This window comes from Scyliorhinus torazame, chromosome 4, assembly GCF_047496885.1.
Source record: "Scyliorhinus torazame isolate Kashiwa2021f chromosome 4, sScyTor2.1, whole genome shotgun sequence".
In the NCBI taxonomy this organism is placed as follows: domain Eukaryota; kingdom Metazoa; phylum Chordata; class Chondrichthyes; order Carcharhiniformes; family Scyliorhinidae; genus Scyliorhinus; species Scyliorhinus torazame.
The window spans coordinates 101,349,375-101,374,986 of NC_092710.1; the positions used below are offsets into that span (position 1 = coordinate 101,349,375).

The following is a 25,612-nucleotide window of genomic DNA, read 5'->3' on the forward strand; positions in this document are numbered from 1 at the left end:
CGCACAATGGCAGCAGTGTGTACCATCCACAACATGAACTGCCACAATTCAGCATTCCTTTGACAGCACCTTCCAAACCTGCGACCTCTAGAAAGCCAGGACGGGAGATGTATGAGAAAACCGCACCTGCATGTTTCCCTCCAAGCCCCACATCATCCTGACTTGGAACCAATTCATTGTTCCTTCACCGTAACTAGGTGAAAATCCTGGAACTGTGGCTGTTCCGACACCTCAGGAACTGCAGTCATTCACTACTTTTTCATGGGCAATGGGATGGGTAACAAGTGCTCGCCTTTCCAACAATGCTTATATAGAATAAAAGATTTTTTAAATCCTTACTCCTGGCCAGGTCTTTGAGTCTGCCATTTGCAGGTGATTTGTAACTTCCGGTGGCCTACTAGATGAACTCCACTGCCATTCTCGAAATTAAAGCTAACAAATCTAGTTTGTGAATAAATATGGTAAATGGGCTCTTTCTGACAGTACAATTGGTTCAGGTGCTTAGTATATTTATTTGTATATCATTTTGATCTTCTACCTAAATGATCAGAGTTTTGTTATTGGGTTACGTTGTGTCAAAGTTGTTCAATGTGTAAAACCCAGCAGTATTTTGGAAGGTTTTCGCGGCCAGAGAATGTTGTGCATTGAGCTTTGCAATTAGCCATTTTTGATATTCAGCAAGTAGTTTGCGTAATTCCTTTACTAAATAATTTTCAACTAGTTTCACAGGAATAATTAATCCTTAATCAATAGAGCTCAAAGTCCATCTGCTGAAAAGTGACAGACCTGAATTGTTAACTCTGCTCCTGTTCCGCAGATGATTCTTGACCACCTGAATATTTACAGCATTCGCTGTTCTTATTTCCGATTCCCAGCATCTGCAGTGTTTTGCTTCAGTACCGATGGAAATTACCCTCTTTCTCTTTTATTGCTCGTTTGCTCAGCTGATTTTCCTCTCTATTATAGTCAGGCTGAAGAGTCAGAAACTATACAATTCATGGAAGATGCTGGATTAAATGAAAATCATGAGAGAAATTAACCAGTCATTAAATTTAATGTTATTGTGAGGTGATTTTCAAACTTTTGCAGCTTATCCGGTAGAAGATGGGAGAAAATCATTTTGGAGTTGGTTGAAGGTTAGGGTGGGAAGACAGTCATAGCTCTTCCACAGTCTAAAATTATTTTTCATTAAGCAAGTATTCTGCTACATACCATTTACATGCCCATCTCATAGACTATTATAACTCAGGCATTTGATGACTGTTGAGATGGTTATATTAGGTATTTCAAATTCATTCCCCCTATTGCATCTGCAACAATCTAAAGCCAACACTTTTTTCAATTTATAGATAACGTTTTGTTATTTCACTATGTAGTTACATCCTTTGACTTTATCCGAGATGCTTCAATCATCTTTAACATGACTATCTATCACCAAAAGCTCTTCCAACTCAGCATGATTATTCATTTCTACTGTGGTCAGTCCCACTGCTGGTGAAACCATTATCTACACTTGCCTCTTGATTTGACTTCTACAGCTGCACCCATAAACTTGACACTGAATCCAAAATGCTGTTCATTATCTGTGAACCGTCTTGTTATTCTTCACTGATTCCCTGTACTTCAGCATTTAGAATTCATAGATACCTGTAGCTTTATATGACTCTACTTCTGCAATTTTTATTTCAGCTCAAACCACTAGACTTATAACTTTACATAGCCATTCTTCAAACTTTAAGAAGGTCAGAATTATTTTGCACTACACTGGATTTTGTTGGCTGTTATATTTATTGTACATTTTCTATAGTGTTTAAAATTTGAATACTTGTTTACAGTAACGGCTTTCTGATATCAGCAGGTTTTTCTTTAGCAATTGGAAAAATTAATTAACTTCCTGTTGTTTTCTTCAGTATCTTCTCCTGGGAAAATTATGAGTTTTATGGGATGATAGTATAATCCATGGAAAAATTGACGTGACTGCATATACCATTTTGTAGATGTTTTGCATTTTATCAGTTACTGCTTTGTTAATGCTCCTAGTTACTCTGGGGAAATAAATAGCCTCTGCTCGGCAAATGAGCTATTTTATTTGTAATGAGTTCCATCTCATATGAGAAATTGAGAAAACATGAGAAATTAAAATTGATACATCTAATGTATCTCACCATGAAACATACCAATCAGTGAAATGTAACTGCTAATGATGTATATAAATATACCACTTGTTAAGAGTGCAGCTAAAGGAGAGTGTGGGGAAGGCAGTGTGGGAGTAGGCAGGGCAAATGCAGGGGGAAATATGTAAGCATTTATTTTGAAAGTTATTGTTTTGGATTTTTTGCCAGCCTTAAAGAGGATCACACGCAGTCAAGTACACAGTGCCTGCCCTTTGGCTTGTACCATTTTCACACATGAGAGGTGGTAATATGGTTTGTCTTAGATGCATTTTTTTCCTACACTTGCCTCCTATTTTCTCACACACAAATAAGTGTATTTTTCAATACTGGAAAGATTTTAGTATGAATTTTAAAGTTAAAAAATTTGACCTGATATGCTTCATGCTGACTGCCGCACCATTATTCCACACTTAGAACACTTTCAACAGCAAGATAACTGACTCTCACACCTGTAAGGAGTTTGGTTTACCATCAGCATCAGAAAAGCTAATGTCATGGTTCAGGCTGTTGCAATACTGCCATTTATCAACATTGCAATGTGAAGCTGGATGTTGTTTTTAGCTTCACATATCTGGTCTCCACATTACAATAATCTGTTACTTGATGCTGAAAACAACATGCATCATAGAAGCTGCAGCAGTTATGAGCAAGCTGAGTGAGAGAATATGAAGCAACGGCAACTTGACTGAGAACACCAAACTGCAAGTGTACCAAGGCTGCATCCTGTGAGCGACTATAACCTCCCACTATATTTTTATAATCCTTAGATACCCTCATACGTATTTCTGAAATATGAAAAACTGAACAGAGATTCTTAAAATGGCTGAAATTGTATCTGTTTGTGACCACAGAGCAAAATAAGCCACTTTGCAGTTTTGGAAACCTCACACCTTGTTATCTCTGAGGAATTACTAATAGCTGGGGAATGCACAGCCCAACTTCAAAGGCCATTTTTATTTGATAACCCAGGTTGGCCGGCAGAGCGGAATGTCAACCAAGTTGATGGCCTCCCATACATTCCTTTTAACCCATAATGCCATCTCTGCCGGCCAGCCTGGGTTATCAAATAAAAATGGCTGTAGAAGTTGGGTTGTGCAGTCCCAGTTGTTAGCCCAGAACACACAGCCAAGTGTCCAAACATTGGATAAACATGAGCAAGACATCTGGCTTGGTGAACAAGTAATATTGCCTTGTCGAGATGAATAGCTCCGTCTGCTATTTTATCATCTGACGAACAACCCCCACAGACCAGGAACTCTGGCCCAGGTTGGGCACCTGGCCCCATGTACCCTACTTCTGCTGGGAGTCTGTACCATTGCCTATAAGAATGATTCACCTCTGTCATGCCTATCTCGCTGTGTGAAGACAACACTACTGGAAAAGTGAATTATCCAACATCAGTTTTCAACCCACTGATCTCCGCGAAGAAATACTTCATTAGACTTTGATTCTGGACTCTGGAACTTATGTGACAGAATATTTATTTTCTCTGTGGTTTCTGTACTGTAAATCTTTCTTTTCTCTATCCCTCGTTTTACTATTGAAGGTGCAAGGAACATATTTTGCACTTTTGTGTAAATGTAAATAAACTAATCCTTGAGTTAATCTTCACTTCAGTTTTCTGTGGGCTTATTAATAGAAAATTGAATTAGACCAAAACCAAGGGTTGGGAAGTATGTCACCCCTATAAAGAGGGAAACAAATCTAAAACACCTTTCTGTTTATGGGCAGGACATGAAAGGAGAAATTAGTGCTGTTTAAATTAACACCCCCATTCTGCCCGTAACAATGCTCAATGCACTCCTCCACAAAGATGGGACCTGGGCAACATACACTGGTAGAAGAAAAAACTGAACTATCTCCACCTTCACTATCTCGGATGTATCCTCAGCATCCCTCAGAAGGGCAAGGTCACCGACTCTGAGGTTTTAGAGCGTGCTGATTCTATCAGCATATATTCATTGCTAAGCAAACTGCATCAGCACTGACTCGGCAGCATTTAATGGATTTATGGTCATCATCCATCCAAAGACCTGTGTGATGAATGGCCACTGGGTCACCACCACCTAGGCATTTGTACCTCTGCTACAAGCGAGATTGCAGACTTCCACACTAAGAACTGAGAGATGGTCGCTGACGGCCATGATCTTTGGAGGCTGTCCATTAGAAGGGCATTGGAGGAGTTGAACAGATACAGCAAGCTCAGTTGTCCAAGAAGGGGATCCAGCGAAAACCAAGGCCAGTGAATCGTTCATCTTCTCAGCCCAGAGTCTTCCTCTGCAGCAAATGTGACAGAAACTGCCATGCCAGAGTGGGCCCCCTGAACCACACCAGGCGATGCTTAACAGAGGTGACCACCACAGCACAAAACATTAACTTCCAAGAGGGAATGATGCCGCTTGACCTGATATGAATGTTGGAATAAAGAACTTTATAATTAATTTACTGTTTGGTAGAATATATTTGATTGATTTTAAAAGTGTACACATTAAAGCAATATTCTATTTTTAATGATTCCAATTATACTTTATTTTAATCAAAGCTGTATACCAATATGTGACATTAATAAATGAACTTCAGTGCAACTAAGATAATACATTTGAGTACAATTGAAGCAAACATTCTGATAGGAAAATTACAGTGTAGCCAGTAATTCTGGAGGAAAGATAATGGGCGGCTCGGTAGCACAGTGGTTAACACTGCTGCCTTACAGCGCCAGAGACCTGGGTTCAATTCCCAACTTGTATGACTGTGTGGAGTTTGCACTTTCTCCCCGTTCCTACGTGGGTTTCCTCCGGGTGCTCTGGTTTCCGCCCACAGTCCAAAGAAATGCAAGTTAGGTGGATTGACCATGTTATTGACCAGGCAATTTAGCCCCTTCCTGTCAAAAAATGTGTAGGTTAGGTGAGGTCATGGGGTTGCAAGGATAGGGCAGAGGGGAGTTGGCCTAGGTTGGGTGCTCTTTCAGACGCTCTGTGCAGACATGATGGGCCAAATGGCCTGCACTGTAGGAATTCTGTGGTTCTGTATGGTTGTGTCATAAAAGACTGGCAATACACAAGACTAGTAGAACTATGGCTATGTTTGTTGAGGCTGCTGACCAAGATCATTACAACTGAAAGTAGGATTGGCTAGAATTGAGAGTGAATTCTCGACTGTTCCGGTTTATTCCTCTTTTGAAGTACTGTGGCCCTCTTTTTAAAACATTTATCAGTTGTTGAGAATAGAATATGATTAAAGTTCAATTTGTTTCATAGTTTTACATGGTTGCCTGAAGATCATAAACATGCAAACATTTCCACAGTAAATTTTGAAGTTAATTTATGGGAATTTATTTTTAAAAATGGAGTATGTGACGCTATTCTCTCTCAGGCCCTCTCTGACTAACTCCTGCTGTACTCTCTCTCCTGATCCGCAGTTTTCTCTCGGGCTCCCTCTCCCCATTTCGCACTCCGAGATTGTTGAAGAATTAAATCCAGCTGCTGCCTATTTGTTTTAATGAATTTGAGTTTTGATTGTCTTTATCCCATTATTGTATACTGGTATAATGAAAGTACTCACATATAAGCAGAGTGAAACAGAATCATGCAATAGACTAGATGAGATTGATGCCATGTTGCATTTTAAACCTGTAAGGAGGAGTAGTGCGAAGTATATCAATTTCTACTGCAACCATATGGAGTAAATTTTTAAATTCTTATCTTTGATTTCAAATCCCTATCTGGCCTATCTCTATAATGTCTTACTACTTTCTGAGATCTCCAATTCTGGCCTTTTGCACATCTACGATTGACCATCGTGATTTCAGGTGACTAGCTCTTGAATTCTTCCGTTCAATCTCTCTGCCTCTCCACCTCTTTACCTGTCTGCAATTTAAGACAATCCACCAGCCTATGTAAATTCATACCGATCTCTGACTAGGTTTTTGGTCATGTTTCCTAATAAATCCAAGTGACTCTATCACATTTTGTTTGATATCGCTCCTGTGGAACACCATGAAAAATGTTACTATGTCAAGGGCGCTATACAAACATAGGTTGTTGCTGCATTTAGCCTTGGCAGTCAATTGCAAAACAGTAAGATAGCCAACCTAATTGGGTGACACAGTGGTTAGCACTGTTGCTTCACAACACCAGGGTCCCGGGTTTGATTCACTGTCTGTGCGGAGTCTGCAAGTTCTCCCCATGTCTGCGTTAGTTTCTTCCGGATGCTCCGATTTCCTCCCACAAGTCCCAAAAGACGTGCTGATTAGGTGAATTGGACATTCTGCATTCTCCCTCAGTGTACCTGAACAGGTGCCGGAGTATGGCGACTAGGGGATTTTCACAGTAACTTAATTGAAGTGTTAATGTAAGCCTACTTGTGGCAATAATAAAGATTATTATAATTAGAATGTAATCGTGGAACAAATTATGAATGGAACACGAAGGATAAAGCCTTCAAGCAGACGATGGGCCACTGAGATAGAAAGGAGAACTGTTGGAGGAGACTTAATCTATAGACCACCAATTAGTGGGAAAGATGTAGAAGAACAAACTTTTAAGGAAATTGGTTTAGCACAGTGGGCTAAACAGCTGGCTTGTAACGCAGAACAAGGCAGCAGCGCGGATTCAATTCCCATATCGGTCTCCCCGAACAGGTGCCAGAATGTGGCGACTAGGGGCTTCACAGTAACTTCACTGCAACCTACTTGTGACAATAAGCGATCATTATTATTATAGTTACAGAGAAGTTCAAGAATTCTAGTCTTGAGATGCTGTTGGAAAAAGTGACATTTTGCAAAAGCTTTTCATCTTGAACTCATCAGGATACTAATGCCAAATTTCAGATGATCACTACAATTTATATTCCAGGCAAATAGACAGCTGATGATTGGCAAATCACCCCTTATTAGCCAAAGCGTTGCTATTGCGAAAGCAACAGGAAACTATAGGCTTCTCACACCACTTTGAAATTTAAAAAAGGCACAAGGCTTAATATATTGCTTTTGTTTGCAGAGACGGTATCCAACCAGCCTTTTTTGCAAAACCCAAAGCAAAATGTCTATTCTTGGATGTGTTCCGTGATTTGGCAGCAATGACTGTACAACCCTGAATATGTTGATAACTACATGAGCAATCAATTTTGGATAATCAGTTGAGCTCAACTTACCAGAGGTGACATCCATTCCGACACAGGGACACGTTCTCTGCAAACAAAAGGAATTTGTTCAAGCCTTGCACATTTTTTTGAATTACCCGGGAAACTGGGGAGCCTTTGGTTTCTCCATGACACTGCCTCAGCCAATCAAAATTGACTTGCTAACCAGCCAGCACCTTTTTCTCCTGCAGTATAAATTGTTGTGATTGTTTCAAATCTAGTTTTCTTGTGTTTCTTGGTGAGTGCAAGATGCAAAGCTTTGGCATCATCTCCCTTCAGCAATATCAAGTTCTGTACCACCAGCTGATGATTCTGGAGTCATTATAATGGGGGATTTTAATTATCCGAATATAGACTTGGATAATCATAGTGTAAAAAGCAGAGTGTGGCAAGAGTTCCTAGAATGTATTCAGGAGAATTTTCTACAGCAGTGTGTTTCCAGTTCAGTGAGACAAAACATTGCTGGACTTGGTTCTTTGGAACAAGGTGGGTCAAGCAAATCAAGTATCAGTAGCGGACAGTGCTCATTGTATCTTAAGGTTGAGCTTAGATATGACAAAAGACCAGGAGCAATCCAGAATAGTAAGAATTAACTGGGGGAAAGCCCACTTCAGTGGGAGTATGAATCCGACCCAGATATATTCGAATCAAACCTGTAACTGAACAATAGTCTACCTTTAGAAAAGAGTGTTTGGGTACAGTTAAGGTATATTTCCATGAAGGGGAAAGGTAGAACTAACAAATCCCGTGCTCCCTAGTTCACAAAAGAGATGGAGATTAAGATGAAGTAGAAGAGGTCAGATGTCAAGTGGATAGTACAATTTTGAACCAGGCTAAATGTAGAAGAATCAGAGAGAAATTGAAACAGCATCTAAGAGAATCAAAGAGTATGCAAAGAGGTTGGCAACTAAAATGGAATCCAAAGGTCATTTTTGGGCATATAAATAATAAAAGAAAGGGGCAACACGGTGACGCAGCAGTGGTTAGCATTGCTCCCTCACGGCGCTGAGGACCCAGGTTCGATCCCAGCCCCGGGTCACCGTCCTTGTGGAGTTTGCATATCTCCACCCCCCCCCCCCAATCCAAAAATGTGCAGGGTAGGTGGATTGGCCATGCCAAATTGCCCCTTAATTGGAAACATTTAAAAAGTAAAATAAACTTTTGGCTTAGGAGCCAAAAGGGGGATTTGTGCATGGAGGCAGAGCATGGCTGAGGTATTAAATTAATAATTTACGTTTATCTTTACCAAGGAAGAAGATGCCACTCAGCTCATGGTGAAAGAGGCTTTTTTCCAGAAGGGTTTAAAATGGATAATAAGGTATTGGCAAAGGCTGCCTGTACATAAAGTTGATGAGGCACCAGAACCTTCCTTCTGGATCTCGGACTTGCCTAAGGATGCTTTTCTATGCTAAAGATGCAATGTTAACAGAAAGTGTTTCGCCAGGACTACTCCATTCCAGACCTCATTACAGCCTTCATCTCAACATGGAAAAAGAGCTGAATTCCAGAGGCGAGAGTGGAATGGCATCTGGGCAGCATTTAACCAAGTGTTTCATCAAGGAGGCAGATGCTGGAATTCTAAGGGGAACTCTCCACTGGTTGGAACCAATCATCTTGGGCCAGAGCATCACAGCAGGACTTCCTCAGGGTAGTGTCTGAGGCCCAACCATCTTCATCTGCTTTATAAATGACCTTTCCTCCATCATAAAGTCAGAAGTGGCAATGTTCACTGATAAATTACACATTGTTCATTACCATTCCCATCACAGATAATGTGTGCATTTGGCAAGAACTTGATTGAAGCATAAGATCCTGAGAGGATTTGAAAGTGTGGATGTGGAGAGGATGCTTCTTCTTATGGGAGAATCTTGAACTTAAGGTCACTGTTTCAAAATAAGGAGTCGCCTTTTCAGGACAGAGATGAGGAAAAACCTTTCCTCCGAGGGTTGTGAGACTTTGGAATTCTCTTCCTCAAAAGGCAGTTGAAGAAAATCCGTTGAATATCTTTAAGGAAAGGTGGCCAGATTCTTAGTAAGCAAGGGTGTGAAGGTTTATCAGCAGTAGGCAGGAATGTGAAGTGTAGTTTACAATCAGATCACCATGATCTTACTGAATGGCAGAGCAGGCTTGAAGGACCAAATGGCTTACTCCTCCTGATTCTTAAGTTCATATATAGACCTGGACAACATTCAGGCTTGGGTTGATAAGTGGCAACTAACATCCGCACCATACAAGTACCACGTAATGACCAACAAGGGAGAATCGAACCATCTCTAAATCATGCACTATCAACATGCTGGGGGTTACTGTTGACTAGAAACTGAACTGGAACAACCATATAAACATCGAGGCTACAAGAGCAGGTCGGAGGCTGATAATTCTGTTGCTAACTTTTGGTTGGCTCTTAAATGTTGCCCGTTGCATCTTTGTTTAATTTGCTCTGTTTCTATCACCTTTGCACTAGAGTCGCCAGGTATCTTTATGATACCGCCATGAGGTTCAAGTTCAAGTACTGATCAATAACTCAACACAAATGAATAAGATTCAAATCAAAACACATTTATTATACACATTAAATCACTACTCATACATAAACTTTACTTTCTAGACTATTCTCTATCACTAAAAGGCCTATACTGTGCTTCGGAATTGGCCCACCAGGTCAGGGGAACAAATGGCCTTTTGTTCGATCTGAGTCTGCAGGATTCAAAAGCTGGTATGGACTGGTAGCTAGAAGCGCCTGTCTCGTTGACTGGAGACTTACTTGGTTGATGCGGCAGCTTGGGCAGTTCACTCTCAAGGGTTGATTCGAGTTGCTGAGTGACCCTGCCAAGAAGGACGAATTGAACTTGGGGACTCTATTTTATAGTCCCCAGGGGCTTCACGCCCCTTCGGGGCGGACCCCGTACCTGGTTTCAAGTGATTGGACTACGTTCCGATCACTTGGATCGATTTCTCCAATACTGGAGTTGTTCCCTGATCGCTGGGCGGTCCCTGAGTGTCCGTTGGCCTTCCTTTGTCTTGGCTCCTGCTGGCGCCGAGGAGTCTGGCTTGGCCTTATTCACCTTAAATTTTGCTGTCTGGGCTTTTGCAAGTTCTAATACACAGGATGTTTGCACTTGCTAGTTTTTTGCCTGTGTTGGCTGAATTTCCCTGTAGTCTTTGCGGATCTCCATTTTAAGTCGGGAAGTGGCCAACCCAGGTGGCTACATGACTCGAGCCACATCTACAAGACACAAGTCAAGAAAGTGATATAATACTCTTCACTTGTCTGGCTGAGTGCAGCTTCAGCATCTCCATTTCTTCTTCCATCTGCAGTTGAGTGTCTGTTTCTTACTGGAGGAGATCAAAAATTGTGCACAGGTTTTCCAAAAAATTGTTTTTCCCTAAAATCACTTGGTGTAGAAAGCACAAAAGCATAACACAATTCATCAGAAATGCTCATCTTCTAGTGAAGACATTGACCCCCATCTGTGTAAAAAAGAAAAGAAAAACGTTTTAAATTAATTTACGAGATGTGGGCTTCGCTGGTTCGGCCAGCATTTACTGCCCGTCCCTACGTACCCTTCAGAAGGTGGTGGTGTGTTGCCTTCTTGAACCGCTGCAGTCTTTGAGATGTGGGTACACCTTAGGGAGGGAGTTCCAGGATGTTGCCCCGGCGACAGTGAAGGAATGCCGATATATTTCCAGGTCAGGGTGGCGAGTGACTTGGAGGGGAACCTCCAGGTAGTGGGGTTCCCAGGTATCTGCTGCTCTTGTCCTTCTAGATGGTAGTGGTCATGGGTTTGGAAGGTGTTGTCTAAGGGACCTTGGTGAGTTACTGCAGTGCATCTTGTAGATGGTACACACGGCTCCACTGTTTGTTGGGTGGTGGATGGTTTGCATGTTTGTGTAAGGGGGTGCAATCAAGCAGGCTGCTTTGTCACCTATTCTATTATATTATTAGCATCTATTCTATAATAGTGGAAACAGGCTTTTTAGATGTACATATTCAGGATATGGATACAGGTTTTTCTCACTGTATGCATGACCTTTGTTTATATTTTTTAAACTTGCCCTTTCCCATTAGTCAGATCGTGAGGACAGTCACAGCAGTCTTGATCAAATGGTACATTTCCGCTGGAAGTCTGGATCCAGTCTGGATCTTTTAGGCTCCGGGGTTCTTAATCCCAGTAACAAAAGGCACCAGAGAAATTCAGTGAAACAACCAAACCTACTTTTTCCAGATCGTAAATTCTCTTTTACATCACTGGATAGGAGTTTGAGCCATGTGAGCACACTACGTCTGCTGATTGGAATAATCTTTGGCAGGCGTGACATTGCAGCTGCTATGTTTGTCGACAAACATTTGGAGCATCATGAAGAGTAAGGATTTTAAGTTGTTTTTTTTGTTTTTTATTGACTGAAAAATCCACAGGTTGGTTCATTATTACAAATCCAAGCGACATCAGCATCAGTCATCAGCAACATTTTACTAATGTTAGGTGCAGAAACTGGACAATACTATCTATCTAACCTCGAGCCTAAGAACTAAACATGATATTTCAATTCTCAAGCAATGGTTGAAAAGCCATGTCATTTAGTGTTGCCTATATGGTGTAATTTCCTCCTTTTTTTACCCCATATCTCTTCATATCTGACGGCGTATTTCCAATTCCTTAAAATCACCATTTTCTGCCCCATCTCAACCCATGTGCTGGGAAAACCCTTCTCCATTCTTTTGTTATCTCCAACCATAGTTACTCAATGCCGTCCTGATTTACCATCTAAAACCTTCCATAAACTTGAGCCCATTGAATCCTGCTTCCAATATCCTAACTTGCGCTGAGTCCCATTCACCCATCACTCCTTTGCTCATTGACTTGCATTATTTATCGATCCAAGGGCAGAAGTTTAAAAATCATAATCCTTTTCAAATTTTTCTGTTCTCAACCTGCTTTATCTTTGAAACTTCTTCCAGTCATCCCAATACCAATGCACTCCTATGTTCCTGCAGTTCTGGCCTCTTGTGCATCCAAATTGTTTAAGCTATTGCTCTTGAGATGCTTTGCCTAAAGGATCTTATTATAGAGGTCTATAAAATAATGAGAGACATAGATAAGGTAGATAATCAACATCTTTTCCCAAGGTAGAGAAATCTAAAATAGAGGACATAGGCTTAAGGGGAGAGATACAAAAGGGTCCAAAGGGGCAATTTTTCACATAGAGTGTTGTGAGTGTCTGGAACGAGTTGCCAGAGGCAATAGTAGAGGTGGGTACAATTTTGTCTTTTAAAAAGCATTTAAACAGTTAAATGGGTAAGATGGGTACAGAGGGATATGGGCCAAATGTGGGCAATTGGGACTAGCTTAGTGGAAAAAAGGGGCGGCATGGGCAAGTTGGGCTGAAGGGCCTTTTTCTATGCTATAAACTTCTATGACTCTCCACCTCTCTCCCCTTTAGGGCATAGAGCATACAGTGCAGAAGGAGTTCATTTGGCACATCGAGTCTGTACCGACCCACTTAAGCCCTCACTTCCACCCTATCCCCGTAACCCAATAACCTCTCCTAAACTTTTTGGTCACTAAGGGCAATTTATCATGGCCAATCCACCCAACCTGCATGTCTTTGGACTGTGGGAGGAAACCAGAGCACCCGGAGGAAACCCAGGCAGACATGGGGAGAACGTGCAGACTCCGCACAGTCAGTGACCCAGCGGGGAATCGAACCTGGGACCCTGGCGCTGTAAAGCCGTAGTGCTATCCACTTGTGCTATCCACTTATGGCACTCGTGGAAATCTGTGGGATGGCTGGGTCACTTAACATCACCAAGATGGAGGCCTTGGAAGTCAGACCCTAACAGATTATTATTTCAATAATATATATAATCCCTTCCCCAATTTTTTCCACTGGGTTAGGGAATATATGAACAGAAGAAGGCCATTTAACCGCTCAAACCTGTTCCTCAATTCAATTAGATCCCGGCTAATCTGCATTTTGATCCCATAACCCATAATACACTTTCCAACAAAAATCTCTCTATATTCTTTTTTGTAGTATTCGATTGGAGAGAGTTCTAGGTTCTTTTTTAAAATTCATTTTTACGGGATGTGGGCTTTGCTGGCAAGGCCTGCTCGGTTGTTAGTGCTACTGAGCTGTTCTTGATGATAGACATTGAAACCCCCCTACCCAGAGTACATTCTGTAACCGTGCCACCCTCGGTGCCTCCTCCAAGTGGTGTTCAACATGGAGGAATACTGACTCATCAGCTGCGGTAGGGAGGGGAGAATGGTATGTGGTAATCAGTAGGAGGTTTCCTTGACAATGTTTGATCTGACTTCATGGGGTCCAGGGTCAATGTTGAGGACAAGGCATCCAGGGACAGTGATATTAATGTCTGGAATGCTATCTGTAAGGTATGATTCAGTGAGAATAACTATGTCAGGCTGTTGCTTGACTGGTCTGTGAGACAGCGCTCTCAATGTTGGCACAAGCCCCCAGATGTTAGTAAGGAGGACTTTGCAGGGTCGACAGGGCTGGGTTTATCATTGTCATTTCCAGTGCCGTCTGGTGGTTTGATACAACTGAGTGGCTTGCTAGGGCATTTAAGAATCAACCACATTGCTGTGGCTCTGGAGTCACATGTAGGCCAGACCAGGTAAGGGTGGCAGATTAGTGAATCAGTTGTTATTTTTTTACGACAATCGACAGTGGTTTCATGGTCATCATTAGACTTTTAATTCTAGATAGTTATTGAATTCAATTTATATTACCTGCCTTAGCGGGATTTGAACCTGGGTCCCAAGAGTATTACCCTGGGTCTTTGGATCAACAGTCCAATGACAATATCACTACACCACTGCCTCTCCTATCCTTGGTTTGAAGAGGTTTTTCCTGATATCACTTTGAACCATCTAGCTGTGTGCTTCCCAAACCTTTTCCTTATTTAAACCCATTTTAATGCCTCAGACTTCATGCTCCCCTGGGTTTTAATGCCTCAGACTTAATTGGACCCCTGAGAACAGCGTGGGGGACTGGGAGTGAGGGTTAGCTTCGGCTTCTGGGAAAGATGTTCATTGTAGGGTTTTCAAACTAGCACCATTTCACAAGCTTTTTTCATGCAGGAATTGGGCCATGTTCACCAGTAGAAAAAAAACACAAGGATCAATGGGGACCTTGCAGCTGTCAGCATTCAGTCTGAGTTCCATGGCAGCCATTGCCGCCACTGAGCTTGCAATCCCAAAATCTGGGTCACAGACCACAGTTTGGGAAGCTTTAATGAACTAGTTTCCCCCAACAGAAGAATCAGTTTCTCCTATATTCCCCATCAAAATGCTTTGTAATTTGAAAGACTTCAGAATAGGGCGGGTAGCACAGTGGTTAGCACCGTTGCTTCACAGTGTAGGGGTGCTCTGGTTTTGTCCGACAAGTTCCAAAAGATGTGCTTGCTAGGTAAATTGGACATTCTGAATTCTCCCTCAGTGTTCCTGAACAGGTACCATAGTGTGGTGACTAGGGGCTTTTCACAGTAACTTAATTGCAGTGTTAATGTAAGCCTACTTGTGCCACGAAGAAAGATTATTATTATTATTACATCTTGGCCTAATGAGCACGAGAATTCCAGCGCTTGGAAGTCTGTAACGGGGGTAGGACCTTGTTCTATATTTTTATAAAATATATATATTAATGGCTAATTTCTAAAATTTTGAGAATTGACCAGTGATGTTTTGAAATGGCGGAAGCTAAGCCTGGCTGCAACCATCGAACAATGAGATACCTGACAGTATCAGAAAAACTTGTGCCTCGTCACCTCTGTATGCTGCAGAGACTAAATTCAAAGGGAACTCTAAAAGGCCATCAGCAATTCAGAATCAAGGCTGGCAAACCCGAGACTACTAGTCTGCTAGGGCAAAGAGCCCTACAACCTCCCTTTCAAATTCTTAATTGTTGGAACATTAACAACCTCAGGAAACCAGAAAAGGGATACACTCCCTTTGTCCAAACAAAAGTGGAGTGGACGGAGTCAAGAATTATCTGTGGAAAGAGTTAATGTTTCAGGTTGATGGTGACCTTTCTTCAAAGTCATGTGACTTGTTTCTCATAGTTTAACCTTTTGATTCCTGGCAGTTTGAAACAAAAGTATGAGGGAGAAAGGAAAAGGCGCATCTGCTGATAGCTTTTGATTAAATAGGTTGGGAGAAAGTTTGCACAGCGCATAAACACTGGTACAATTCTTTTGGGGTGGATGACCTGTTTCCGTTTTGTAAATCCTCTTCATCAAGCTTCTGGTCACCTGCCTTAATGTTGCCTCCTTTGGCTCAGTTTTGGTCTTTCTTGTCAAATTATGCTCCTGGGGGTGCCTTGGGAGGTTGCTGTAATTTAACCCTTTAATTCCTGGCATTTTGAAACAAAGGCACAGTATTAATTTAAGTTGTTCTGGTTGTAGTAGTACATACTGCAGCATAAAGATATCAGAAGAATGTCAGTTGGAGTAGTTATTTAAGGGAACTGACGACATGTTTCTCCTTTTCTGATTGTTGAGTTGACTGGTGCATAGGTTGAAGCATTTATGGGTAGAGTACATTTTAACATGGTTTAATCATTCTACAATTACAGAATTATTCCTAATTGCAGTGTGTGCTATTATCTTTAACATAATCTATCCTCACATTTGTCTTGCAGATTTTACCAGCTCCGTGCAACCATGAAACTGCCTCCCAGAGTGCCACACAAGATGGAGGCCAGTCTGCTGAATCCAGCAGGTAAGAATGGAAAGAAGCTTGAATGTTTAATAACTAACACTGACTGGAATTGAGCTGTGACTAATGAAGACTTTTCCCGATTATTATATCCCAGAATATCTAAAACTAAATGCTACGTCTATTTCATGAAGTCCATGTATCTTTGCCATATAAACATTTAAGTTAGATACTTTAAGCAGCTTAAGAACAGGTTTCAAATAAATGTTTAGTGCAATCATTTTTATTTCTATACTGATTGTTTGCAATGGTAAAGGGAGAGATTGGGACCTGGCTTTTCTGCCCTTGAGAAATTGGTCATGGAAATGTGCTAAATGTAGTAAATTGTACTGACACCTTGAGCTGTTAATATCTTTGTATTTATACCATGATGATGAGATTGTCTTATTCAGGCTGTTGTGACAAATAACAAACCGAGAAGCTTGAGTGGGGCAGATGAAAAGGTGTATGTTCTAAGCTGGAATTAATATGTAAAACATGGATGCTGAATTGTAGATGCTCGTTACCACTGGAATGCATTAAGGTTAGGGAGTTTGAATGCTGGACCACGTTCCCCACATTACACAATAGCTTATCGCCTTTACCAATGGAAGTAGGAAAGGTGCAACATCTAGAATCTGAGCCAGATATCGCTGGTCCTAGATACAATGATCTAGAAATTACTGATAATTCAGACCATTAGAATAACTATTGAATGTTTGAACACTGTTATTAGTTCATAAAATGTCCTGCAATTTACCATGCTCTCCTGTTAGCCTTGCCAAATCTGATAAAAGTTTGTTCTCTCCATGAGACTCCCTGTTGAATTTGATGACAATCATGAAATTCCTGAATTTGAGATTATGACAAATTAGTCCCATTGCAACCATTTAGGCTTGTTAATGTTGTAGAGAACTTCAGCAATCAAGTGCTGCCCATAAAATAGACCAATGAAGCAGTGTAATCTCACTCCAGTAGGTATTGTTCCTGCAGTTTTGTTCAGAATTGTGTACCATGGCAATCTTTGGGCAGTTTTGCCATCTGCATCCTTCTTGGTGTCGACAGGTAACAATTGTCAGGATGCAAATTTGTTTTGGCATTCAGAAATGTTATTTAGCTTACTTTCAGAAGCTAATGTTTTGGACGACAGTGTATGAGTAATTTGAGACATGATTGGTGAGTGCCATAATTGGCAGGAAAAAGTTGACTAGGACTTATGGTTATTAAAACTCTAAATTAAGTGTTCCACTGTTTCTGATCATGATGGATAGAAGCTGTTGGTTGTATACCTCATGGATGAAGAATATCCATATTTTCCATGCCTACCCAGCCGTCAACTCATTAAACTCTCAAGGACCAATATAGCAATTCACAAATATGACTAGGTTACAATGTTGTCATCCTTGTTAATATTTCGTTTTCGTTTGTCTCTCTAGATCCACCCTTTTTCAGTCCCTCGCTTCCTCATTTTCCCTTTTTCATTCAATTTTAATTCACCCTATATTCTCTGTTTCTTTCTCCATTTTTTCCATTGGTGAAGGTGACAAGCTATTGGGCACAACATTGAAAAGGTGTCAAACAACATTGGCATTGCTGTATTGTTATCAAATTGTTATTCTGGCAATTTTGCTGTAGTTATAGCGCATTGCCCACAGTGAGCGTCAAAGTCCAATTCATATTTGCTGCCAAAATTGCCGCTGCAGCAGTTTTTGGTTGCAGGTTTTTACATTAAGATTGTCGCATCTAAGCATTGGAGCATGGTTCTGAAACGCTGATGAGAAAAAAAATCTGACCAGCTGCTCATGTGCTCTGCAGATTGTTTTTTCTCTCACCAAAAGGACTGGAGCTCCCCACCTACTTGCTTCGGCTCACCCCTCACAACCCTCATGCTCCTTTCCACACTGCATGTGCAGCTCTACTTCTCACGTACCTGGTTACCTACTGCCCCTGTTTCACACAGTCGACATTCTTTTCCTCCCCGAACAGCCCGCTCACCTCCTCTCCTTCATCCTAACCCCACACTTGGCATAATTTAAACTAATTACTGCAGATAAATTTGTGTTTCACTTGTTTACAGAATCTGGTAGCAGGTATTCCCTAATAATCCATTTTTACCATGAACTAATGTTTGTGATGCAAAGTATAAATTAGATATTCATGAACTGTTCCACTCATCCGACCTTTGTTCTCCGCCGATTAGAAATTCACGGAAGAGTTTTTGCAGACGCTCAGACATATCTGTCCCTGAATTTGAGTTTTTTTCTTTTCAAAAGGAAAGAATGATTAAAAACACTGCCAGCTAAAGTACTAGGTTTTTTGTAACTAATTATTGCTTACACATGGCTAATAGGTGCAGACCTAGGCCATTCGGCTCCTTGAGCTTGCTCTGTCATTCATTAAGATCATGGATCTGTTTGTGTTTTTAATTCCACATTCCCATCTACTCCTGATAATTTTTCATCCCTTGCTGAGCAAGAATCTTATCTACCTCCTCCTTAAAAATATTCAATTACCTCGCCTCCATCGCCCTCTAAGACAGAGAGTTCCAAAGTTGCGTAACCCTCAGGGAAAAAACTATGCCCAATCACTGTCCTAAAAGGGTGAACCCTAATTTTAAAACAGTGCGCTCTAGTTTGGGACTCGCCCAAAGAGGGAACAGCATTTCCCATTTGTCGAGACTATTTAAGACTGCTTTTGTTTAATATTATCTTTGCTACAAGAGTGTAATAGTATTTCCCTTCATTTCTTTAATAGAATCCCTACAATGCAGAAGGATGCCATTCAGCCATTCAAGTCTGCACCAACCCTCCAAAAGAGCACCCTGCCTAAGCCCACTCCACCACCCTATCCCTGCAACCCCGTAACTTAACTTACACATCTTTGGATACATAGGGGCAATTTTGTAGCATGACCAATCCACCTAACCTGCATATCTTTGGACTGAGAGGGGAAACCAGAGTACCCGGAGGAAACTCACCCAGACACGGGAAGAAAGTGCAAACTCCACAGTCACCCGAGGTGGGAATTGATCACGGGTACCTGGCATTGTGAGGCAGCAGTGGTAACCACTGTGCCACCATGCTGCCCACCATTCCTGGTGGGCTAGCCAGCATTGATAATCCTGTGTGTACCAACGGATTCTGAAATTGGGTACAGATACACTGCTAAATTGGTAGTTTTCTGGCCATGTTTCCTGAGAAACAAGTGCAATGTGTACTCATTTCTACCCCTGTATTCTCACATGTGTCACAGTGCTGTCTCACACAGAACAAGGCCTGAATTTACTGAATAGCAGCACAAAGATTTTTGTGAAAAACTTTGTGGATGCTGTTTTGTGGAGAGCAGATACACATCAGAAGATGGAGTGATGTCAGATTAAGAACATTCATTGATTCCATGATATTTGCTGAATATTGGAGGTGGCTAGCAGTGGGGTTCTGAGCTGACCGTGGGGTCAGATTTAGGAAGTTTGGAATCAGACAGGGCAGTAGGGATAAAAATAAATTGTTGCATCCATAGACTACAGCAACTAGGAGTATTTGGGAAAAGATTATCTCCATACTAACTGGGCACTTTTGCTTTCTACAAGGTGGGGGCTTTGTACTTATCTTTGCCATAGCTGAGCACTGGGCATTGTGGTGGATGAAATAAAAACAAAGTGTAAATACACTATGCAGCAGGTCTTTCAGAGTCAACCAAATGAGGAACAGGTCAATGCTTCAAAGGCAACATTATTCAAATTGAAATAGAGGGGAACATTTGACGTATAGTGAAACTTGTGGTGGAAGATTTACAGTAAATTCTGATTGTTATGTGGCTGACCAACAGGAACTTGGCATTCTGGTTTTCTTCCTCTTCTCTCAATCTTGGCAAAGCCAACTGCTGATAGACTGAATACTGAACCGCACAGGCAGAAGGGGTGGAGAAATTGTATACTTTAAGAACCATTTTTAGAGGAACTTAGTGTAAATTCTTGAGCAATTGGATGAGAGTAGATTTGGGTATTGGCCAGAAAACTGTTGAGACTCAAGTGTTGACTCGTTTGCGCTGATCTTGCAAGTAGAGCACCCAATGTGATGCTGCCTTCTTTGGAGCCTATGCTTATCTAAATGAAATGAAAATCGCTTATTGTCACAAGTAGGCTTCAAATGAAGTTACTGTGAAAAGCCCCTAGTCGCCACATTCTGGCGCCTGTTCGGGGAGGCTGGTACGGGAATTGAACTGTGCTGCTGGCCTGCCTTGGTCTGCTTTCAAAGCCAGCGATTTAGCCCTGTGCTAAACAGCCCCATAACTCTCAAGAGGGCTGACAGAAATATGAAGTACATTCTTCCTTTAATTATCGGTACCTGTCCTGAAAAAGGCATTTAGGATCCTCTTGAGCAAAGAAGTCAATCACTGTGTGGTGTGGCGAGAAGCTCCAGAGAGCAGAAAGGACCCAGAATCTTTGATTTGTAATAATTTAACTGATCTCTAGTGGGGCTTGGTTAATGTCTCAAAATTGCATTGAAGTTTGCTTTGTCATGGGAAATCACAGGCTGATGTTTTCCTCTAATTCATTTCCCTCTGGAAATGGAAGATTTTGTTTGTTAACCGTGACACTTAACATAGATGAAAACAAATATATCTGTTAATCTAGGCAGTGATTGATGGAATACTACTGCATTAAACATCTTGCAGTTATTATTTGGATGGTAGTATATTTTCCTTATATTCTAGAGGCTTTATTAATTTCTGAGTAAATGATATTTTAGCAGGAAAATGTATTTTAAATGATCCAATATGGTCTTGAAACGGTAGCTGAAGCTAAATGTCTTGTCTGCAAATCTATTTTGAAGTGTGTAATCTGTCAGGAAGCGATAGTTGTCTCCTTGTATTCTTTACTTTTTTCTAAAGTATTGCCAATCTTTTTTAAGACTGACTGGGTTTTTGTACTTTAGAAAATATATACCGAAGATCTGTCCCACGCAATTTGCAATTAGGTGCCCTGTCTACACTGCTACAAAAAAGCAATGGACGCAACAGTTGAAAGTGCACTTGTGGCATCAGGTGTTCTGACATGTAGATGATCAGCGGTCATCCCAGATGTATTAATGAATGGTTTTTTGATTAAATGAGCCACAGGAAGAGCCAAATCACTGGAGAAGCAATTAGAGGCTGAATCATTCAGTATAAATGGATGACTCTAACGCACAATTGACCAATGTTTAAACAATATTGAACATGTTGCAGTTTTTATTGTAGTGAACCAAAACCTCCAGAAACTTGAATTAATTCAAAGCTCTGCTTCTTGTATCCTAACTTACTTTTAAGCCCCGTTCACCCATCAGCCATTAGCTCTCGGTCTAGCGACACCCCACATTTAAATTCTCATCCATTTCCAAATCCCTCCAAGGTTTTGCCCTTCTCAATAAAATTCTCCAACCATGCGACCCTCAATTATTTTCATTCAATTTTGAGCTCTTGTGCATTCCCAATTTCCTTTGTGTCACCATTGGCAGTCAGGGGTTCAGCTGTCTCGGCATTAAACTCTGGAATTCCCTCAAATCCCCCCAACCCATTTAAAATGCCCGTAAAACCCGTTTCTCTAAGTAAGCCATCCTAATATCTCCTTATGTAGCTTCGTGTCAAGTTTCATCGAAGAATTTCTGAATTGGGTCGAAATGCACCATCAGTGCTTGGTGACAGCACTACCACGTCAAATCATACAGGAAATGTAAAATATAACTAAAGTTCTGGGCTGCATTTCAAGGGTAGTAAAATCAAGTATTTTAATCCAGTGTCCATTATTTATGGGGCTATCACTTGTGTGCAGCTCACAGAGCACCTTATCTAATGGGCAGTTTATAGTGTGTCTAAAGATGACAGTGACATGAAGCTCAATGCTAAACAGAGAGACTATCAGAACTATTTTTTTCTCCTGGGAAAATCAGTAAAATAATTTTCAACATTGTTGCTGAATAGATCATGTAACTGAAAAACAAGCTATTCTTTGGACTGTGAACATGTAACAAAAGGAGTTACATATTGCCATAAACTAGGTTGAAGACTGGAATGTTTTCTTTCGTAGTGATGGGTAAAATAGACTTGCAGATAAAGCAGCTAATACTATCTGTACCCATTATTTAGAGGCAACACGCATGAATATTTGGTTAGTTGCTGAATTAAGGCTCGAGAACAGTGTACGGATAGATATCATTAACTGCTGTGTTAAACATAGTGGGCGCGATTCTCCACTCCCATGCCGGTTGGGAGAATCGCCTGGACCGCCAAAAGTTCCGGGGACGCTGGTCCGACACCCTCCCGCGATTCTCCCAAGCGGCGGGAACGGCCCGGTCGAGTTCCGCAGGCCGGAGAATCGCCGGAGACACCGAAAATGGCGATTCTCCGGCACCCCCGCTATTCTGAGGCCCGGATGGGCCGAGCGGCCAGGCCAAAACGGCGGGTTCCCCCCCGGCGCTGTCCACACCTGGTCGCTGCAGTCATGAGCGGTGCGTGAACGCTGGGGGGGGGGCGGCCTGTGGGGGGGCGAGGGGGGATCCTGCACGGGCTTTACCTGAAATGTGGGGTGGCCCGCGATCGGTGCCCACCGATCGTCGGGCCGTCCTCTCTGAAGGAGGACCTCCTTCATTCCGCGGCCCCGCAAGATCCGTCCCCCATCTTCTTGCGGGGCGGACCTAGAGACGACGGTAACCATGCATGCGCGGGTTGGCGCCGGCCAACCCACGGGTGACGCTTGTTATGCGGCGCTGGCCGTGTCATCTATGCCGTGCCGCTTTTACGCGGGCGACAAGGCCTGGCGCGTGTAGATGACACGGCCCCGGTCCTGTCCATTGTCAGGGCCTGAATCGGTCGGGACCGGAGCCGTTCCGCGCCGTCGTGAACCTCGACAGCGTTCACGACGGCGTGGCCACTTCGGCGTGGGAGTGGAGAATCGCGCCCAATGATTCCTGAGTTCTCTGGATATAAAAAGTAACCAAGAAAGGTGACCAGTTAAAGCTGAAACATGCAGGATATAAAACAGGATCGTGATTCAAGGCTATTTCATCTTTAGTAGGGGAAATAATGGAGAGGAGTTTTGTGGAATCTCGAGGAAACCTTTTTTTAAGAGTCAAGGATGGAGTAGGTTGTGGGAGACACAGGCTTAATATTCAAAGTGCTCTTTACTTTTTGTCCTGTATTTGGTTTTCATATCAATTACCCTTACAGCTACCAGGTCAAGGAGAGGAAATTGCTGAGGCCTTGACAGAAATCTTTGGATCCTCGCTGTCTTCAGGGGATGTCCCGGAGGACTGGAGAATAGCCAATGTTGTTCCTCTGTTTAAGAAGGGTAGCAAGGATAATCCCGGGAACTATAGGCCGGTGAGCCTTACTTCAGTGGTAGGGAAATTACTGGAGAGAATTCTTCGAGACAGGATCTACTCCCATTTGGAAGCAAATGGACGTATTAGTGAGAGGCAGCACGGTTTTGTGAAGGGAAGGTCGTGTCTCACTAACTTGATAGAGTTTTTCGAGAAGGTCAATAAGATGATTGATGCAGGTAGGGCAGTGGATGTTGTCTATATGGACTTCAGTAAGGCCTTTGACAAGGTCCCTCATGGTAGATTAGTACAAAAGGTGAAGTCACACGGGATCAGGGGTGAGCTGGCAAGGTGGATACAGAACTGGCTAGGCCATAGAAGGCAGAGAGTAGCAATGGAAGGATGCTTTTCTCATTGGAGGGCTGTGACCAGTGGTGTTCCACAGGGATCAGTGCTGGGACCTTTGCTCTTTGTAGTATATATAAATGATTTGGAGGAAAATGTAACTGGTCTGATTAGTAAGTTTGCAGACGACACAAAGGTTGGTGGAATTGCGGATAGCGATGAGGACTGTCGGAGGATACAGCAGGATTTAGATTGTTTGGAGACTTGGGCGGAGAGATGGCAGATGGAGTTTAATCCGGACAAATGTGAGGTAATGCATTTTGGAAGGTCTAATGCAGGTAGGGAATATACAGTGAATGGTAGAACCCTCAAGAGTATTGAAAGTCAAAGAGATCTAGGAGTACAGGTCCACAGGTCATTGAAAGGGGCAACACAGGTGGAGAAGGTAGTCAAGAAGGCATACGGCATGCTTGCCTTCATTGGCCGGGGCATTGAGTATAAGAATTGGCAAGTCATGTTGCAGCTGTATAGAACCTTAGTTAGGCCACACTTGGAGTATAGTGTTCAATTCTGGTCGCCACACTACCAGAAGGATGTGGAGGCTTTAGAGAGGGTGCAGAAGAGATTTACCAGAATGTTGCCTGGTATGGAGGGCATTAGCTATGAGGAGCGGTTGAATAAACTCGGTTTGTTCTCACTGGAACGAAGGAGGTTGAGGGGAGACCTGATAGAGGTCTACAAAATTATGAGGGGCATAGACAGAGTGGATAGTCAGAGGCTTTTCCCCAGGGTAGAGGGGTCAATTACTAGGGAGCATAGGTTTAAGGTGAGAGGGGCAAGGTTTAGAGTAGATGTACGAGGCAAGTTTTTTACGCAGAGGGTAGTGGGTGCCTGGAACTCGCTACCGGAGGAGGTGATGGAAGCAGGGACGATAGTGACATTTAAGGGGCATCTTGACAAATACATGAATAGGATGGGAATAGAGGGATACGGACCCAGGAAGTGTAGAAGATTGTAGTTTAGTCGGGCAGCATGGTCGGCACGGGCTTGGAGGGCCGAAGGGCCTGTTCCTGTGCTGTACATTTCTTTGTTCTTTGTTCTTTTGTTCAATGCTAAATTAATTTTGCGACAAGCAGATAAATACAATGAGCATTTTGCAACTGGTATTTTAATATAGGACAGTAAAGAAAAGTAAAATTGCAGTAAAACAACACAAATTAATTCAACTTCAACTGGATTTTCCATTAAATTGCAAATTATACTCTACATCATTTCATTCAACTTGTAGTAGTATCTCTTTCAGAATGCAGTCAAACAGAAAATATATCTTACCATGTTTGCAAAGCAAATCTTGTGTAATGTTTTTTGCACCATTTTTATGCTCACCCAAATTATTGGTAGCTTGCAAGTAAAATTGTGAAGTTTAAGTTTGGAAGAAACTATTCAACAATTGTCTTTGTTGAACTAGGTTTTGTAGGGAATCAGTGACTAAACAACCAAAATCGACACTCCGTATGAAAAAAAGCTAAAGCCTTAATCTATAAAGCATATGGATGTTTGTGATTTTTAATGTACAAAACCTCAGTTAATCTGTATTCTGTCATATTTTGTACCCTGCTGTGACCCTGGTATTGCAGCTGAAACTGGAAACATAATGTGGGAAAGCGTGGGTACAAATTTGCATTTTCCCACTCCATTGCAAATCAAGGTTAGTGCTTCAGAGAGCTGTCAGTTAATTAACTGAGCTATTCTTTCTTGCCCACTGATTTGTGGTCCAATTACTGTAAATTTAGATGCAGAACCTGTGACACCAGCATCATTTTTCTGCCTTTCTTGGAGGCGGCTTTTTAATTGAGGGCATCAGTCCCTTCTTATTTGAAATTAATGGCAGCTGATATTTTCATTGCATTTTTATTTACTGAAGGTGTTGTAATCTATA

General features: G+C 41.9%; 1 protein-coding gene across 8 annotated transcripts in view; it reads left to right on the forward strand.

The window, feature by feature from the left end:
* fam135a (family with sequence similarity 135 member A) overlaps window positions 1-25,612 on the forward strand; it is a 291,962-nt gene that overhangs the window by 74,835 nt on the left and 191,515 nt on the right. For all 8 annotated transcript variants that reach the window (XR_011940623.1, XR_011940624.1, XM_072498374.1 and 5 more), the window contains one exon: window positions 15,975-16,054. Coding sequence is in view for 5 of the 8 variants with exons in the window: in XM_072498374.1 (XP_072354475.1) it covers window positions 15,975-16,054 (80 nt within the window). In the remaining 3 variants the exon portion in view is untranslated. The remainder of the gene's footprint in view (window positions 1-15,974; window positions 16,055-25,612) is intronic.